The sequence below is a fragment of the Podarcis cretensis genome (genome assembly GCF_951804945.1).
Source record: "Podarcis cretensis genome assembly, chromosome: 3".
Taxonomy (NCBI): Eukaryota; Metazoa; Chordata; class Lepidosauria; order Squamata; family Lacertidae; genus Podarcis; species Podarcis cretensis.
In genome coordinates, this window is record NC_137172.1 from 47,136,686 (window position 1) to 47,148,796 (window position 12,111).

General features: G+C 40.5%; 1 protein-coding gene across 15 annotated transcripts in view; it reads right to left on the reverse strand.

The window, feature by feature from the left end:
- Positions 1 to 12,111, reverse strand: part of RYR2 (ryanodine receptor 2) — a 246,863-nt gene that overhangs the window by 198,438 nt on the left and 36,314 nt on the right. For all 15 annotated transcript variants that reach the window (XM_079969396.1, XM_079969392.1, XM_079969401.1 and 12 more), the window contains exon 2: positions 6,313 to 6,432. In XM_079969396.1, coding sequence (XP_079825522.1) covers positions 6,313 to 6,432 — 120 coding nt within the window. The remainder of the gene's footprint in view (positions 1 to 6,312; positions 6,433 to 12,111) is intronic.

Consider the following 12,111-nt stretch of genomic DNA (forward strand, 5'->3'; position numbering starts at 1 on the left):
GATCAGCCTCCCCCTGAACACCAAATAATATTCATACTGCTTTGCATAATAATGTACACATTATAAAGAAGCCAGCAACCATGACTGCATGACTTCACTGTTATCTGCTTGTGCTTCTAAATGCATTTTCCTGACATACCCACACCTCTCCTTTTCCTAACTGCAGCTCCTTGTTTTTCTTGTACTTGCAGTTAGATTCACAACTTAGATTCATAAAGCTTTTAACAAATATTATGATCCGCTTTTGTGCTTTTACATTTTTCTATCACAGTATTTTATTTATTGAAGGAACAGTTAAAATAGTATCAACTATAAAACACTGAGGGAAACCAGTTCATTTATTTAGGACACACTCCTTTATCTCTGGGAGACGGGGATTTGAATAAACAGCCATTATTGTTCTTATAATAAATTTAATTTAACTCCTTTCCTCCTACGTAAACCAGAGCCTCTAGGAATAAAGTATTTTCTTAACTATAGACAAATTGTTTCTAAATGTTTCACTGATTCTGTTTGTGATACTGAGTGCTTCACACTTGAAAAGGATCATTGCATCGAGTACAGAAGCTTCAATCAGCTAAATGATAAACAGCCCAAATGAGCTATTATAGGCAATTGAGTAATCTGAAGTAGTTTAAGGAAGCTGCAATTGCATATACACACACACACAACAGCCTGAAGGATATTATGGTCGTTTTTATCATCTAATGCAAAAATAGGCCAGCTCTGGTGGTAAGTCACTGCTATCTTTTATCTTGTTTTTGACACCACAAAAAAACTTTAAAGAAAAACTCCCAAGAGGATCTAATGTTTAATGTATTTCATGCTGGATTATGAAAACTTTATAGATCTTGACTGTAATGCTATTTTTATTCTGAATAGCTGTAGAAAAATTGTATTTGTTTTATTTATTGTATTTGATCTTATATAATATCTTATCTCTTTTTTTATATAATAATTTTTATTAATTTTCCAAACAAATAATAAGAACAGTATAGAACAGTATAACTTCAAGCTCATCAGTTCATACCCTTCTTTCTTTGACTCCCCCATACCTCCCCATCCCTGCATCCTTGTTTAATAATTCTTTAGCAACCCTTAGGTCCATTGTCTTAATTCCCTTTCATAAAAACTTCTTAAGTTTTTTTGTTTACTGCTGCAATTCTTTACTTCTTACCCCCTGACATCTTAACATTCCTCAATTTTGCAATTATTTTTAAGATATATTTTGAATTTCTTCCAGTCCTCTTCCACTGTCTCTTTCCCCTGGTCCCGGATTCTGCCCGTCATCTCGGCCAGTCCCATAAAGTCAATCACCTTTGTTTGCCATTCTTCCAGAGTAGGTAGTTCTTGCGTCTTCCAATACTTTGCCAGTAGAATTCTTGCTGCTGTAGTGGCATACATAAAGATAATCCTATCCTTCCTTGGCACCACTTGGCCCACCATGCCCAAGAGGAAAGCCTCTGGTTTCTTAGGAAAAGTCCACTTAAGGACCTTCTTAATTTCATTATAGATCATTTCCCAGAAAGCTTTAACCTTTGGGCAGGTCCACCAAAGGTGGTAGAAAGTGCCTTCAGTCTCATTACATTTCCAACACTTATTATTAGGCAAATGATAAATTTTTGCAAGCTTGACTGGGGTCATGTACCACCGGTAGATCATTTTCATAATATTTTCTTTTAAGGCATTACATGCAGTAAATTTAATACCGGTGGTCCATAACTGTTCCCAGTCAGCAAACATAATATCATGACCGATATCTTGTGCCCATTTAATCATAGCTGATTTCACCGTTTCATCCTGTGTATTCCATTTTAACAGCAAGTTATACATTTTTGATAAGTTCTTAGTATTGGGTTCCAACAATTCTGTTTCTAGTTTTGACTTCTCTTTCTGAAATCCTATTTTCCTGTCCTGTTTAAACGTCTCATTTATCTGATGGTAATGCAACCAATCTCGAACCTTAGGCTTTAGTTTCTCATAACTCTGAAGTTTCACCCTTTCGCCATCATATTCTAAAATCTCATGATATTTTGGCCATTTAGAATCCATATTAAGCTTTTTTACTTCCCTAGCTTCCATTGGTGACACCCACCTAGGGGTTTTACTTTCCAACAAATCTTTGTATCTAATCCAAACGTTATACAATGCTTTCCTTACAATATGGTTTTTAAAACTTTTATACACCTTTACCTTGTCGTACCATAAGTATGCATGCCAACCAAAACTATTGTCGTACCCTTCCAGATCCAAAATGTCGGTGTTCTCAAGAAGTAGCCAGTGTTTCAACCAGCAGAAAGCTGCTGATTCATAATAAAGTCTTAAGTCCGGCAGGGCAAACCCCCCTCTATCCTTTGCATCAGTTAAAATCTTAAATTTAATTCTGGGCTTTTTGCCCTGCCAGACAAATTTTGATATATCTTTCTGCCACTTCTTGAAACAGTCCATCTTGTCCACAATCTGCAACGTCTGGAATAAAAACAGCATTCTAGGCAATACATTCATCTTAATAGTAGCAATTCGGCCTAACAAGGAAAGTTTCAACCTTGACCATATTTCCAGATCCTTTTTAACATCTGACCAACATTTTTCATAATTATCCTTAAATAAGTTCACATTCTTGGATGTTAAGTTTACCCCCAGGTATTTTACCCTTTTTGTTATTTCCAAGCCTGTTTCATTCTGAATATAATATCTTATCTCTTTTCCGCCAAGGAGCTCAAAGTAGCACTCATGGTTGCCAATCAGAAGGTCAGTGGTTCGAATCCCCACAACGGGGTGAGCTCCCGTTGCTCGGTCCCTGCTCCTGCCAACCTAGCAGTTCGAAAGCATGTCAAAGTGCAAGTAGATAAATAGGTACCATGCCAGCGGGAAGTGAAACGGCGTTTCCGTGCGCTGCTCTGGTTCGCCAGAAGCAGCTCAGTCATGCTGGCCACATGACCTGGAAGCTGTACGCCGGCTCCCTCGGCCAATAAAGCAAGATGAGCGCCGCAACCCCAGAGTCGGCCACAACTGGACCTAATGGTCAGGGGTCCCTTTACCTTTACCTAGGGCTTACTTCTATATGTGGTTATTGTACCACACCAGCCCATATAATAAGTGCTTATATGTTTAAGGTTTAGGTCAAGTGCTTATATGTTTAAGTATTTGCACAACTACAATGTTAAGCTGCCCGTTTCTTTGTGAGGGTGGAGGAAGAATGAGGGAGAGAACAACATGTGGAAGCCATACAACTCTTCTCCCACCAGAGAGGCAATTGTAAGTACTTCTTGGTTTAATTAGGTGCTAAGTATTTGTACAACTGCAATACCTCAATGTCCACAATATTGTTGCAAGGGAGGAGGATGGAGAGCAAATCAGAAGTTGTCCCCACACACATGATATCCTCGGGCCCTAAGATGTCCTACCAGGGCTGGATCTAGACACATCAAGGAAGTGTTTCAGTTCAACACGTTGTAAACTCATACAAGGAAATCCGGTTGGGAAAGACAGGACTCCACAGCGCCACCTGGTGTCTCAGTGTTATACTGCATATACAATGCATATGAAACACGTTTTCTTTACGAGTCCCAGGTCCAGAGTCCATCAGTCGCCGTGTGTGCCAGCTGCAGTTTACATGACTCAACCCAAATTAAAGCCCAAGATTTACTGCTCACCTGCCCCAGTTGCTCACTCTGCAAGATTATTTCTCAAGTAGTGCAGTGACTATGAAACCACTGCGACTTGCGAAGCATGAACGACAGCAAATCTCCATACAAGCAAGGAAGCATTCCCTTCACAAAAAAGTATTCTCATCTTCTGCTTTTTTCTTCGGATAAAAAAGTCTTGCTTGTCTTGGGTTGATATCTATCTACCCAGTTCCTTCTCCTTGTCATTTCTTTTATAAAGTCCTAGCTCCTATCCTCATTGTGCTTGTCCTTTAGCTCCTTTAGTTTTTGCATCTCATTTATGTGATAAAGCAGTTTCCATGCACTCTTCTTCTTCACCATCATCTTCTCCATTTTTACCCTACCCATCTTTTTTTTTAAACTCCATTGTCACTGTTTCTTTTTTACTTCCTTTTCTCTCAGTGAGACCCCTTATACATGCTTTAAAAAGACTGCTCTTTCTTCAACCTTCCCTTTTTCTTATGCTTTCCCTTTCTACTGGGATACTCCCACCACTGAGGGCTAAAGCCAGACATACTGGAAAGAGCTGTAAATTACTGGCAGAAAAAACCCATAATGTCTCCACTTTATGATCTACTTCTGAACTTAGAATTGGTTAGATCTGTCACCTGTTCTTTCCTATATTAATTTTTTCCTAAATGCATCTTAGTTTTCTAGATGCCTGAGAAGCACCTGCTATTCTTAAGTCTTTAAAAAGAAACCAACTAAAGAAAAAGAAATGGTAATATGATTACATGGACATCTTACTTATGGACCAACAGTGAAGTACTGGGGAGGATACATTTGTTGTTTAATTAAAATTTATTTGCTAAATAATATTTTATAAAACTATAGAATACTGACTTTACCTATCCTTACATATTTTATTACTGGGAATTATTCAGTTACAAGTGAGCAGGACAGATGAAATCCTCAGAACCACTGCTATTATAATGAATCATTAATATTCCAATTAATTTTTTATAATGATGAATAATACAGTCAAAATGATGACTGACTGAAAGTAAAACATTAGTCTGCACCACAGTGGAGATAATAAATTTAATTAAGGTTGTGCTGAAGGAATCTGTAGGCAGAGGGGAAAATAAAGGCCTTATTTGCAAGATTATTTTAGTATATTTCCTTTACTTGCCAAAATTTAAAATTTTATTCAAAACTAAATAAATAATGAACAGCCCACAGATAACTACTGCTGCTTACTTCCTTTTAACAGATTAAATTGTCAGAATTCACTGAATCCTTTATTTGCCTCAACTGATTCCTATAATGCAGGGCTGTCCAAGAGGTCGATCATGATCTACTGGTCAATGACACAGGATGCCCCTGCCAATGGCTTCCTTAAGAAAAGCTCAACAACTTTGATGAAGCTTTCCCAAAAAATCTCAACAACTCTGGTCAATCCAATGGGTAGATCACTGCCAGTCTTTTTATAGTGGTTGTAGATCGTAGTCTCTTGGAAGATGGACAGCCCTGCTATAGTGGAAGCCAAAACATTTTAGGTACAAAATGTTTTTCTTCAAAAATCTTTGACTGGCAGACTCCCATTTGATAGCACAGATTATGAAGATAGCCATGTGAGGAAAGGTGATTTCTGATAAGTCTCTGCTGTGTAGACCCTGGATCCATTTTCACCTACGACTGTCTCAAGAGCATGGGGATAGGGACCCTGTGGTAAGGGCATTTGCTTCAAGTACAGATTATGAAGATTGGAGGGTAACGTCAGCACCAATGAGATTGACAATAGTCAGAAAAGGATTCTGCAGACAATTTAAATACATACAAATCTCCATGATGCTTTGCTTTCCTGTGCTCCACATGACATGGTACAAGTATTTATTGTTCTTATTGCTCTTATTTATTGCATTTCTATACCGCCCTTCATCCGAAAATCACAGGGCAGGTTACAATATAAAAGTACCTGCAGTCTGCAGACCTACACACAGCAAAGCATCATGAATCCCACAAAACTTAGGAAGAATGATATTTGATCAGTACACTAGTACCAGCTGACTGGCAATGGCTGCCATATTAGCTGTTAATATGCTATGAAACTTGAAGAGGACAAATATCACTTGGATAAGATGTTTTTTATTTAACCTCACTCTCCACCCTGAACACCTTGCACTAGAAAATTTAAATTAGCATTCTCCCAAAAAAAAGGAAAGGCAGCAAATTAATCTAATTCACACATTTTCTCCACATGCCCATCAATAAGATAACAATACACAAGCAATCTGTAATACATGGGCTGAAATCAGCACCACATGAGCAAACTTCCACCTACAGTCCCTCCATCCTCAAAATTAGCTCTGGAGAGTCCAGAGTAGATTGTGGAGAAGCGGGGAGGGGCTGTAGGGTGAAGGAGAAGAAGGTCACACAGCCTTCTTCAAAGGTTTCTGTATGATAATAGTTGTTCAGAATTTAGCTTGTCATTATGTATATTAACATCAGGTTTATTTGCTGGGTATAATATGTTGTGAATTATATAAGAAAAACATAATGTGCTGGAATGCAACTCAACTCTGCCTGCTGTAACATTGATGCACTTAGTCTGCATCATAGAGGACAACATTCCAACAAGAATAAAAGGTCTGTTATGTCGGTAATGTTCAACACTGCATTAGAACAAAATAGTTTACGGTACCTTAGAATTTGAAGTGGATTCCAAGAAGCAGAGCCTGTTGCCAAATCCTTCTGCGGCAAGGCACAATTTCTGTTGTTCTTTGTGAACAGTAGCAGTGCACTGCAGAACCACTTCATCATCCTATTGAAGGACGGAGACAAAAAAAAAAAGAACATTGTTAGAACTCTTATGCTACAAAAACTTTGGGATGCATTTCCAAATACGCACTGGTCAAGCATGGACAGCAAAAATAAATGCCAGAGTAGTTTTTATTCATTTCATTGAGTGCATGAATGATTCAAAAGGAAAATCAGAAGCAATGTAGCAAAGCATTGTCCATGCCGAAAACCAATTCCCAAACCTAACTACTCCCGCAAGCCAAAACACTAGGGAGTGATTATGTTGGTACCTCTTTCCATCTCACAATTCTAAAGCAAGACCAGAGCCTCCATAGAAGCAGAAGTCATGGCAACTGGAATGTTCACCCAGAGCATCCAGAATTCCTTTAAATCTCCAAGGGTAGACCAGCTCAGTGGGTCCCTTGGAGGTATTTAAGCAGAGGTTGGATGGCCATCTGTCATGTATGATCTAGCTAAGATTCTTGCATTGTAGGGGTTGGACTAGATGATCCTCGGGATCCCTTCCAACTCTACAATTCTATTATTCTATTACCTAATTTGGAAATGGCTGTTCCCACAGCACTTATTTTACTAATCTGTTTCGAGATTGTTGGTGCTGCGTAAAAGGCTCTGTCTGGGAGCACTTACATACTATGGCTTAATTGATCATAGGGAATAAAGTTTAATTAATTTAAATATATTGAGACAAATGAAAAACTAAATTCTGAACACAGAGGATATTAGAGGGTTTAGATTTGTAATACAGATTAAAACCTTTATGTATATAGCAGCCCTGAGCTTGTCAAACATAAAGACATGTGGCTAAGGCATAAAATCATTACTATCGTTTTGATCAAGAACAAGGTTACACAACAGCACAGAGATAATATAGGCTATGTGCATCAACATTGCACAAAGTCTCCAAGTCTTGCCATTAATCTCATCTTTGCTGTCCTGATTCCGGAGTTGCCAGATTGAAATGAAGCACTGAGAGAATATTAATGTGCTCAGCACTGACAGCTTGGTATCAAGACCGGCTTTTGCATAGTCAGCAGAGCACTTCTACTTCAATCATGCAACTGAGTTAAAACTGACTATGCATTTATCTGCAATCATAACTGTAACCCTCAATTTGTTAAGTGACTTCCATGAATCCACAGTCTTTAGCAATACTTGAAAAGTGGATGGAAAGGTTTGTGGATTTGCCTCATATTATTGCTGTTTCTCACTTACCATCTTAAATTCTCTATTGTGCCAAGTCACTATGAAACAATGTCAAATCGCTTCTAGCAGACAGTGGCATTATGTGCTCTTGATTGATTCCTAATAAAAAATGTTCATGCAACTGATCATATTTTCATTAGGGATGACTCATACTAATATTGTTGCTGATATGTTTTTGAAGTTATAAGACCAAAAAAATCAAGTTGAGCTGTCAGATATGAACAGTAATTGCAGTATCTGCTTGAGGTATTGCTTAACAAGAGCAAACCTGGTGATTCTGAGTGGGGTTGCTCAGACTCCGATTCACTCTGAAGCTGGTTTAGCCACACACACACAGAGTAGCTGTCAAAACCACATCTACCTAAGAGGGGGTGCTAGAAAGACCCTTACCATATGCTTTATCCTTGTTGTTCATCTATAGTATCTGAAGGTTAACATGAAACATCCCTAATGACATGTGTCCTCCAGATGTTACTAGATACAGTTTCCATCAACCCCAGGAAGCACAGCCAACGAATAGGAATGACAGTCACACTAGAAGTTTCAATAGATGGAGAACAATCCATAAAAGAACATTCTAATGCAGGACAATACCGGCCATAAACCAAAATACTACCCACGACTGAAATAAGCACCTCATGGTCTTAGGCAAGACACAACATTGTTCCCTCAGCCTCAGGTCACCAAATATAAGACAAAGATGATGCTGAACTACTTTACGGAGCCGTTGTAAAGATTACATATTAATGTGGCTAATGACTCCAAACCCTGCTGCAGAACAGGCAACATTTGCTGCTATCAACAATTGCAAACTCATTGATGGCTTGCGTCACCCACTGCAGGAAGAGGTCACAGGCTAACTACATCCACTCAGAGGGCAAGGTTACTCAACTGAGCAGGTCCATCAGAGTGTTGTCATATCCAACCAAGAACCTTTTGCGCAGGTAGGATGACTTAAACTTTGTCTCCAAGAAGCCTTTGGGCCTTGGCAGAGCCCAAAGCAACCTCCAATGTCTGTGTTGCTGGGAAGTGGGAGGCTAGGCAGTTGGAGGAAGTTCTGTAGCAGAGGTGATATGCAGCAAAAATAGAATGCTGCATCTCAAAACCCATGCAATAAGTCATATTACATCTTTTAGACTCTGTCCAATGCCTTATCCAACTTCATGTTAAAGAGCTCTGTACCATCAAACAGAAGATCTTTAGCTTCCTGAATCAGTCTAGATAACCACAGTCATGCTGGCACAGGGCTAATAAACAGACCCTTACTTCAGAATTATTCTGTAAACCACCCTGTGATCTTCAGATGAAGGGCATTATATAAATTTAATAAACATCAATAACAACTGCAAACATCCATGTGCCCAGATTAGAGGATTTCGTTCTTGGCCATGTGATCCATCTCCTGCTAGAATATCTTAACAGCTTCTCATTCATCATCCAGATGTTCAAAAAAGGAACAAGCTGTTTCCCACGAGGAGTGCTGGAAATAAGATATACAGATCTGGTACCTTTGTAGCATTGTAGAGAGACAATGCTATTTAAAAAAACATATGGTCCATACAATCCAACCCTCACAATCTGTAGCTGCAGTGTGGACATTTTGATGGACTTGGGTGGTTAGAGTGTAGTGCTGATAATGCCAATGTCATGGGTTTGATCCTCATAAGGGTCATCCACATATTCCTGCATTGCAGTGGGAAGGACTAGATGACTCTCAGGGTCCCTTCCAACTCTACAATTCTATGGTTCTATGAATGTCATCCAAGGCCAGATTCATAATTTGTTTGCTCCAGACAAACCACAAGCTATAAGCCATAGAACAAACCATAATTACAGGTCGTGGTTTGTGTGGAGTGAAGCAAACTACGAGCTCAGATTCAGATGAAGTCTCTGCCAATCCATGGCTTAGCTCAGAGCAGCACTGCAGCAGCAGGGCCAGAGAAGGAATGAAGCAGCTACAGCCTCCTCTCTGGGAACTCAAACACTCATACATTCATGCTAAGTCATCGTTTGGTTTAGCATTACATTCAAACCAGGTCACTGCAGTATGGCTAATAACATTATAGAGTGATTTGTTTATGCACACATTACTTGGAACATTAGGGTTATCACTACTGCAGATCATTCCACCTGACCTGGCCACCTTCACTAGTGCTACAGTAAAGTAGTTGGAGAATGCCATTTTAAAAGTGCAAAAGTTGATTTAAATTAAAAGTACATGATGAAATACAAATCTTCCGAGAATCTGGGTTGATGTGTTGCCTGCTTTCCTGGAAGAAACAATGTGGCTTTCATAAATGACATGGAATGGAAAACGGCCCAACATATTGAAACAATAGGGAGTCTTTCAAAATATATTACAGTACTATAAATTTCACTGGCACTCATTTATAATCCACATGATTACGTACAGGCTTAAATTCAAACTCTAATCATGTACGAGCAGAAAATTTGCCATCTATTTTTATAACACTTCAAAGGAAAATACTGCAGTGTATCATATATATTCTACTCAGCTGCATCTACTAGTTTCAAAACTGTCATGTTTGAGCACGTAACTCAAAACTTGCATATTGTCATGAGTGCCATGGTGGTGTCGTGGAGGGGGGAGTGAGACCCTAACAGTGGCATAGCATGGGGGGTGCAGGGGGGGCCGGCCGCACCGGGCGCAACATCTGGGGGTTAGGGTTAGGGGGCGCAAATCCATGGGTTAGGGGGCGCAAATTACTTGCCTTGCCCTGGGTGCTGACAACCCACGCTACGCCACTGTACCCTAAGAAGGTGTAGGAGGATCTTGGAGAGTTAAAAGGGTACCAGTGGTATGTGGGTAATGGATTCCAAACCCCAATAAATGCTGGATCCTGGAGAGGGTCCCAGCATAGCTGTCAACCTTCCCTTTTTTTGCGGGAAATTCCCTTATTTCAGCACCGTTTCCTGCTGCTATCCCAGATTGTAAGATATCCCGTAGACTGTCTCCGGGACAGGTGAGGCTGCTGATCCCTTCTTTTCAAATCCGAAAGTTGACAGCTATGCTGCTGATCCCTTATTTTTGAGGCTGCTGATCCCTTATTTTCAAAACTGAAAGTTGACACCTATGGGTCCCAGTGGGTTAGCGGGTGGAAATCTGCCTTCCAAAGATGACTTACGCAAACTCTCAGAAGGGCCTCCCATTAACTCCCTCCCAGAGATGCCTCCCTTAGCTTCTTCAGCCAAGGACCTGCCTGTTAAACAGGAGTCTCCCTGTTCACGGGATGCAGCTGGGAGTAAATCCAATGCTGATCTGGCTTGCATCTCACCTCTGTCACCTAGGACACAGAGATGCCAGCACCAGCATGCAAAAACCTTACCTAGCCAGCCCACTAGAAGGAGAGCACATTTGCAGTCAACCTCTGGACTCCAGCAACATGGTGCACTAAATGCTGTGCCTGCCCCATGCTTCAGAAGGAAAGCATAGAGAATACAGTGGTACCTCGGGTTACATACACTTCAGGTTACAGACGCTTCAGGTTACAGACTCCGCTAACCCAGAAATAGTACCTCGGGTTAAGAACTTTGCTTCAGGATGAGAACAGAAATTGTGCTCCGGCGGCGTGGCAGCTAAAGTGGTGCTTCAAGTTAAGAGCAATTTCAGGTTAAGAACAGACCTCCGGAACGAATTAAGTACTTAACCCAAGGTACCACTGTATGTCACTTGTTGGTTCAACATCTTAGCTCGTGGCTAGTCATGCCTTTTGAGCTCTCATGGAACTGCTGATCCTTGCAACCTGTGGTTTGACTTATGTACCGTTCTTTCTTGGTCCCCCAACCAGTGTTTGAAACTCCCATTTTTCTAGGCACATTTTGCGACAGGGAATTTCATTAGTGCAAGCGGTTTCTGAGCTTTGGGTGCAGTACTGCGCCTAAGATTTAAGATTAAAACTGCGGACTGGAAGGAAAGGAGGCCCTTTTTCTGCCTCCCTGCCTCCAGCTAGTCTCTGAAGACTGGAGAAGAGACCCTCCTAAAATATTAGGGGAGTGGGCAGGAGAAGGACTGGACCATGTGAAAAACAAACATAGTATTTTAGCCGCAGTTCTTTCATTTTCACCTTTGTATTCTTGTTATAAAAAAGCAGGCCTAAGCATTCCATTGTTGCGCCCATAACCTAGGTTTAAGGTGCCATTTAGCTCCTAGCTTTCATATCTCAGTATCTAATACTGCCCCCAACCCTGGCTCAGTCAAAGATAAGACAGCATAACTTGCTCATCCTGGCTCAGCGTTCCAGGGGATATTCTAAGGGCAGGACCAGAGCAGGAAGATTAGGCTAGATCCTAAGCCAGGCACAGGTAAACTCCGGCCCTCCAGATGTTTGGGACTACATTTCCCATCATCCTTAGCTAACAGGACCAGTGGTCAGGGATGATGGGAATTGTAGTCCCAATCATCTGGAGGGCCGGAGTTTGCCTATGCCTGTCCTAAGTCCATTCAGTGTGATCACGT